Genomic DNA, 7,426 nt, shown 5'->3' with positions numbered 1-7,426 from the left:
AGTGAGGGCACTGGGAGGGTGTGATTAGCTGGGGGGGCTGGAGCCAGGTGTCACTGGGGGACACGGGGGGAGTGAGGGCACTGGGAGGGTGTGATTAGCTGGGGGGGCTGGAGCCAGGTGTCACTGGGGGACACGGGGGGAGTGAGGGCACTGGGAGGGTGTGATTAGCTGGGGGGGCTGGAGCCAGGTGTCACTGGGGGACACGGGGGGAGTGAGGGCACTGGGAGGGTGTGATTAGCTGGGGGGGCTGGAGCCAGGTGTCACTGGGGGACACGGGGGGAGTGAGGGCACTGGGAGGGTGTGATTAGCTGGGGGGGCTGGAGCCAGGTGTCACTGGGGAGAAAGACTGTAGGGGGTTCTGGTGTCTGGGACTGTACTTGGGGCAGGACCCAAGAGTGACCCCTCCCCGCACCTATCCTGGGATTTCTCTTCACATCCCTACCAGGCCTCATTTTCCCTCCACCCCGCCCCACCCTCTGCCATGGGGCTTCTCTGTCCTGTAGCTCAGTATCTGCCCATCCTGTTGGACAAGCAAAGACCTGTTGCCCTGCTCCCCTGGGTGCTGGCTGGGGGAGCCACAAACTGGGCCAGCTCTCCCAGGGGCGGGGAGTCCAGCTCATACAAACCAGCCTGGTCTCTCTGCTCTTAGGGAGCAGCAATTCAAGCACCATGACTCTTCAGCGGGAGCTGAGCCGCTCACAGGTGTGCGGGATGATGCGTGAGGAGCTGTGCCAGGGCAAGGACTTCCTCCAGTCTGACACCCACATCTTCATCATCATGGGGGCCTCGGTGAGTATTCATAGCCCAGCCTGGAGCCATCCAGGCAGGTGCCCCATGCCAGTGCCTTCTCCTGGAGCACCTGGCCCATGCAGCACCTCCAGCCTTAACCCAAGTCACCAGTGCTGGAGTCTGCATACAGTCAGCGCTGAGAGGGGACAAGGAGCTCCCTGTAGGTCTCTCTGGAGCACTGAGTGAGGGGATGGATCTGGGCAGCGGGCCCCAGGGATGGACCCAGATCCCCCTCAAAGGGCTCTGTGTTTCCATGGGCTGGGACCCTGAAATCCCTCTGGCCCATGGCCCTGGGGGCTGTGGCAAGAATGATCTTCCCCTGGAGAGACAGCAGGCCTGAAGCACCACACGGCTGCAGGCCTCCAGCCTCCCTTGGGGCTACTCGGGTACTGCCACACGGGGCTCGAAGGAGAGGGCAAGGATTTTACCAGCTGAGATAATTAGTGCTGATGGCTGCAGCCAGGCTGCCCAGCACCAGGCACCGAGTGACTCAACTTCCTGCACCGTGTTGTGTAACACAGGCAGCGATTACAGCTCAGTGTGTAACCTGGCTTCAGCAGCAGCAGCTTTGGGGGTGGGGAGCTAATCCCTGTAGGCACAGATCGGGTTTAGCTGTGTGCCCTGCCATGCGGAAACCCAAGGCCTGAGTGCATTGCTGGTGCTGGCTGTGGTGATGACAGTGCGGTGGGCAGGCCATGGCTTGGCCAAACCCCCCTTGTCTTGATCCTGTAGCAGTAGCAGGATTTCAGCAAGCAAATGTGTGTGACTGAGATCGTCCCGGTGCCCTCAAATTCACCCAGCACCCCAAATTTGCCCTGACACTCCCAGATGCCCCCAAAATGCCCCACCCCACAGTCATCCTTTAGGCCCCTGAAACCACCCCAGCCTCCCCCACACTCACCCCAATGCACCCCTAATTCGCTGAAACTGCTCCAGTTCCCTCTCCAGGGCCTTCAGTTTAACAATTTACTACTTCGCTTTCTGGTTCCCTCTGCTCTCAGAGGGGCCGTGATGGTGACACTCACGCTGTGGGATCTGTGGTGTTAGCACAAGGGGAAGTGCCGGGCGCTGCTAAGTCACTGTGTACGGAGGAGAATGAGGCTGTTCTAGCCCCAGTGCTGGTGGTGGGTGGGCTTTGTCTTTGTGCAGCAAGTGGTGTATGGTCACATGGATGTGGCTATCGCTATAAGTCCTGGCACAAATGAGGCCAGGTAGCTCTTACCTCCATGTAGCTAGGTACGGTCAATGCTACACCACTCATCCTTGCTAGCTTCATAGAAGTAACTCTCTCTTAGCTCGTGGCAGTGTGGGGCATCTAGTCCAATACGTGTGTGTCCCAGGCCAGAGACTCTCACCCACTTTGGCCCCTGGTTACCCAGTACCTTGTGTGTGGCTCCAGCATCTTCCAGCAAGGTAGCCTGGCTGGACTGGGAGGCAGCAGAGACGGAGAAGCCATCGCTTCACTCGGGAGTTTGTTCCGCTGGCTAATCATCCCCACAGGTGGATGGACTGGACTGAATTTCTCCAGCTTCGGCTTCCCTTTCCTGGTGCTGGGGCTGCCTTTCTCCTCAGCGCTGGAATCGGTCTTCCCTTTGAAATGCTAAACAGATGAAGTCCTTTAGGGCTCTTGCATTTTTCTCCAGCCTTTGAATAATTTTTCTGGCTCCTTTCTTCCCCCTCTGCAATTTTTCCACAGCCTTTTTAAAATGTGGCCACCAGAATTGGACGCAATATCCCAAGGCCGTGTCCAGTGGTAAAATCCCATCCCTGCTTCTGCTCATGGCTGCCCTGTTGATACACCCCAGGATCCCATGAACCCCTTTGGCCACAACGTGGCCTTGGGAGCTCAGGTTATTCACTAAGCCCTCTAGGTCCTCCTCAGATTCACGGCTTTCCAGAGACTGCTCCCGAGCAGTGGGCTCCTTGTTCCTAGGTGTGTAATGCACACCTCTCTTTGCAGAGATTGGGGCCGGGACGGACATCACACGCACTCCCCCCACCCTATCCCGAGTGGGAGCAGGGTCCCTGTTATGCTACATGCTGTATGGACACACAGTCCCTATGCTGTAGTGAGGAAACTGAAGCATAGAGCGATTCGGTGACTAGTCCAAGGTCATACAGGGCAATTGAACCCAGGAGCCTGGCTCCCATTCCCCCAGCTTCATGTGTAGTGGGTTAACCCCAAGTTAGTGGAGCCGATGCCCTCCGTAGCCCCTCTCACATCAGGGAATCACAGGTAGGAGCTAGGTGTCCCCATGCTATGAGCCAGGCTGGGGCCAGCTGTGTGAGGGGGCTGCCCCTGCCATCCCTTGGAGTCTCTGTGTGTCAGGCAGGGATGGCCCAAGCTGAATCCCTGGCACTTGCCCCTCCACAGCAGAGGGAGGGATGAGAAAGCTGGCTATCTATCACAAACACTGATAAGGAGTTTCCTTGGCTTCCTGTTCATTTCCCAAGGGCTTTGTGTGGGGAAATGGGCCAGGTTCTGGGGGAGCTGAAATCTGGGACACAGAATGAGCAGAAGGTGGTGTCTGGCTCCAGGGCAGGGCGGGTGGCAAACAAATGTCCTTGCTGTTGTGTGTTGGGGAGGGGAGCTGTGGACCTGCTGGTTCGGGTAGCCCAGACATCTGGGTGTCACTGGCTCATTTTCACCCCTAGCTGACCAGGGCCCTGCCCAGCCATTTCCTGGCCTGGGACTGATATCCCTGCTCTGTGTGTGTGTTTGTGTGTACGTACACTGATTTGCTCCAAGCTCAGACACCTTCCGCCTGGGGCACTGCCCCTGCTGAGTCATGCAGGGGAGCAAGGCTGTGACTCACTGCTTTGTTTTGTCCCCATCTCCCTCTCTCTGAACCAGTTTGCATTTAATTGGGCTGGTGGGTGACGCCAACATGGGATAAGAGCAACACTAGGTCAGGCTGGGAGCCAGCTCCTGCCTCCCGGGGCAAACTTACACAACCCTCCACCAGGCTGGGCCTAGCTGGAAAGGAGGAGCTAAGCCGCTGCAGGTGCTGAACGGGGCAAGCGGGTGGGATGGCGGGTGGTGACTCTGCAGCCAGCAGAGAAGCCCTCAGAGCTAGACCCTTGGGGAATTAATTGACCCACCTAATGTGATCCTCCCTGCTCCGACCCCCGTGTCTAACTCACCCCTTAGGTCCCACTGTGTCTGCACCCACCTCTCTGCTCCCCCATGTCCGACCCTCTCCAGAGCTCCTGCTGCATCCGCATCCACCTCCCTTTCTCCCCGCCCCATGTCTAATCCACCCCATAGGTTTCGCTGTGTCTGCTCCCACCTCCCTGCCCCCTGTGTCTGACCCTCCCCAGAGCAGCATCCCAAGGGGACAGCCTGGCTCTACAGAGCCCCCAAGCCCTCAGGGTGGGACAGACAGACAGAGATCCATCCCCACACACAACATGTGCCCCATCTGGGGGATGTCCCTGCCGGCACAGACAGGTGTTTGCTTGCACTGGCTGCGGCAGATAATGAGCCCGTGTTGTCAGCCTGCGTGCACAGACTTCATAGTCAGCCGGAGATCGAATAAGACTGTCTGTGTGGCTCAGTCCGGGGAGTCACCCTGTCACCCCTGCACTGAACCGGTAACCGGTTGGATCCCATTCCATTCTCTCCACTGCCCCTTGCACGAAGAACAGCCTTTCTTTTGGGTGCTGAGCCTCCACGATTCAGCAACTCCCTGTTACTTGCGACCCAATCAGCCTAATCTGCCCCTCCCCTTCCCCCCCAACCCCAAGAGCAAACAGCACCCGTGCCAGGATGTGAGGCCTGGCACAGAGCCCTCAAGTACGCCTACCTGCCTGCTTGCAGCACTGTGGCGGCTTAGCTCAGCTCCTCCCTCCCGCAGAGCCACACCCCACCCTGGGTAAAGACCCAAGCTGCAAAGAAAGGACGAGTGAGGGTATGGGTAGACCTGGGGGGACTGTGTCCTGCAGAGAGGGGTGGGGAATTGGATATGGGGCCTTTCCCCTGTAGGGGGCGCTGGCTCTGATCTGGCTCCAGAGCAGGGACCGCCTGGCTCAGGGGGGCAGGGAATGGGGCCCGGGGCCTTTCCCCTCTAGGGGGCACCAGCTCCCTTCCGGCCGCACGGCAGGGAGGTGGGAATGGGGCACAGAGCCTTTCTCTGCCTGTTTGCTGCTATGACCTCCCCTTTGTCTGTTCCAGGGCGACTTGGCCAAGAAGAAGATCTACCCGACCATCTGGTAAATCCCTCTTCCTGCCCACCCCACCAGGCCGGGGCTGTGTGATGGTACCTGGCACCTCGGTGGTCTGGCGTCGGGTGACCCCACTGAACTCTCTTCCAGGTGGCTCTTCCGGGATGGCCTCCTGCCTGATGACACATACGTGGTGGGCTACGCCCGCTCCCAGCTCACTGTGGCCGACATCCGCAAGCATAGCCAGCCCTACTTCAAGGTGTGGCCCCTCAGCCTGCCCACCAGCCCCTCCAGAACAGGGGAGGGCCTGGGGTCCCCAGCCCTGGGGGAGGCGGGGGTTGTCTGGGGTACAGCTCCCCTGAATAGTGGGGGGCAGGACCTTTATCCCTGGGATTGGATGGGGTGTGTGGCTGGATGTCCCCCGGTGCCTTAGCTGACGGGGGCCGTGTCCCTCAGCTGATGGCAGCCGCGTCCCCTCCCCTCAGGTGGAGCCAGATGAGCAGAAGAAGCTGGAGGAGTTCTTCGCCCGGAACAGCTATGTGTCAGGAACCTATGACCACAGCACCTCCTTCCGGCAGCTGAATGCCCACCTGGACGCACTGCACAATGGGGACAAGGCCAACCGGCTCTTCTACCTGGCACTGCCCCCTAGTGTCTACGAGCACGTCACCCGCAACATCAAGGAGTGCTGCATGGGTCACGGGTGAGAGATGGGGGTGGGGCAGGGTCTAAGAGTGAGCGCCCAGGGGTTGGGGTCAGAGCACAGGCCTGGGGTGTGCGAGACCCCCATGGGATGGGGGAGAGTTGTGGGGGCTCCAAGGTTCCTCTGTAATTGCAGCCACGTTTGATACCGTCTGCTCTCCCCTCCGCTCAGGGGCTGGAACCGCATCATCGTGGAGAAGCCATTTGGGAAGGACCTGGAGAGCTCCAACAAACTGTCCAATCACATCGCGTCGCTCTTCCGGGAGGACCAAATCTACCGCATTGACCACTACCTGGGCAAGGAGATGGTGCAGAACCTCATGGTGCTGAGGTGGGGCTGGCTGGGAGATGGGGGGGAGCATGGCTGGGCCCTTTCCCAAGGGAAAAGCTGGGCAGGTGGTGGGGGAGCGTTAAAGACCCCTCGCCATTTGTCAGGGTGAGACCCCCACCCCGAAGTCTGCCAGCATGGGAGCTCCCCCCCTCAGACAGGCTCTGCATCTCCCTGGCAGGTTTGGGAACAGGATCTTCGGCCCTGTGTGGAACCGGGACAACGTGGCCTGCGTCATCCTGACCTTCAAGGAGCCGTTTGGCACGGAGGGGCGAGGCGGCTACTTCAATGAGTTCGGGATTATCCGGTGAGCAGGGCAGGGGGCCCCTGTCCTTGGTTTGGGGGCGGCAGGCAGAGCGGTGCTGGCTTGTCTGCTGGAGGGGTGGGGGTAGAGACGATACTGACTGGGGAGAGCGAGGGGATACCGAGTCCGGCTGGCACTGACCCCCTCCTCCTGCTGGGAGAGAGGGATCCAGGGTAGAGACTCTCAACCTTTCCAGATAACTGTATCCCTTTCAGGAGTCTGTGTCTCATGTACCCCAAGTTTTACGTCATTTAAAAACCACTTGTTTTCAAAATCTGACATAAAACGACAAACATGGCACAGCACAGTATTACTGGGAAATTGCTGACGTTCTCATTGTTACCACAGAATTATAAAATAAATCCATTGGAATATAAATATTGTACTTTAGTTTGTACTGAAGTTGCTAGTGCTTTTTATGTAGCCTGTTGTGAAACTAGGCAAATATCTAGATGTATTGATGTACCCCCTGGAAGACCTCTGAGTACCCTCAGAGGCACATGTACCCCTGGTTGAGAACCATTGATCCCGGGCAGTGGAGGTGGATGGAGGAGAGATGGGATCATCCTGGGGGGCTGGACGGGAGCTGTTCTGGGGTGGAGATTCTCACACTGACCCCGCCCCCTGCTGGGAGGGAAGGATCTAGGGTATTGGGGGCGGATGGAGAAGACTGGGGATTGTGCTGTGGGGCCGGATGGGGCAGTGATTTCTGCACTCACTTCTCTCCCATCCTGGCAGCGATGTGATGCAGAACCACCTGCTGCAGATGCTTTGCCTGGTGGCCATGGAAAAACCGGCTTCCACCGACTCAGACGACGTGCGGGATGAGAAGGTGGGTCACTGCCCAGGGACCAAGCACCCTGTAGATTGCCACGTATTCGCAGGGGCAAAGAAAATGCAGGCCTGTTATTTACCAGGCTGCACGTGGCAACAGACTATATAGGTAAGAGATGCAAGGAGAGTATGGGTCACGAGGCAAACTGCAGACACACACACACACACACGACTAAAATTAATCAATTTTAAATTTTATTGGAGATGGTTACAAGGGGTAAGGGAGCAGCTTATGATTAGCTAATAGAGTTAACAAAACCTAAAACACACAATGCCTAAATATCTACTAACAATATTTACAAAAA

The 7,426-nt window shown here is 58.0% G+C and overlaps 1 protein-coding gene across 1 annotated transcript in view; it reads left to right on the top strand.

Annotated features, from left to right (window-relative positions):
- The first annotated feature begins 375 nt into the window (after nt 1-375).
- The window catches only part of G6PD (glucose-6-phosphate dehydrogenase), a 15,258-nt gene continuing 8,207 nt past the window's right edge, over nt 376-7,426 (top strand). Inside the window, exons 1-7 of the mRNA XM_075071318.1 lie at nt 376-789; nt 4,964-5,001; nt 5,104-5,212; nt 5,439-5,656; nt 5,828-5,986; nt 6,165-6,290; nt 7,026-7,191. Of these exons, the coding sequence (XP_074927419.1) occupies nt 670-789; nt 4,964-5,001; nt 5,104-5,212; nt 5,439-5,656; nt 5,828-5,986; nt 6,165-6,290; nt 7,026-7,191 (936 nt within the window). The 5' untranslated portion in view covers nt 376-669. The remainder of the gene's footprint in view (nt 790-4,963; nt 5,002-5,103; nt 5,213-5,438; nt 5,657-5,827; nt 5,987-6,164; nt 6,291-7,025; nt 7,192-7,426) is intronic.

This window comes from Chelonoidis abingdonii, chromosome 11, assembly GCF_003597395.2.
Source record: "Chelonoidis abingdonii isolate Lonesome George chromosome 11, CheloAbing_2.0, whole genome shotgun sequence".
NCBI classification, from domain to species: Eukaryota; Metazoa; Chordata; order Testudines; family Testudinidae; genus Chelonoidis; species Chelonoidis abingdonii.
Note: the sequence above shows the minus strand (reverse complement) of the source record. Positions and strands in the feature narration are given on the sequence as shown.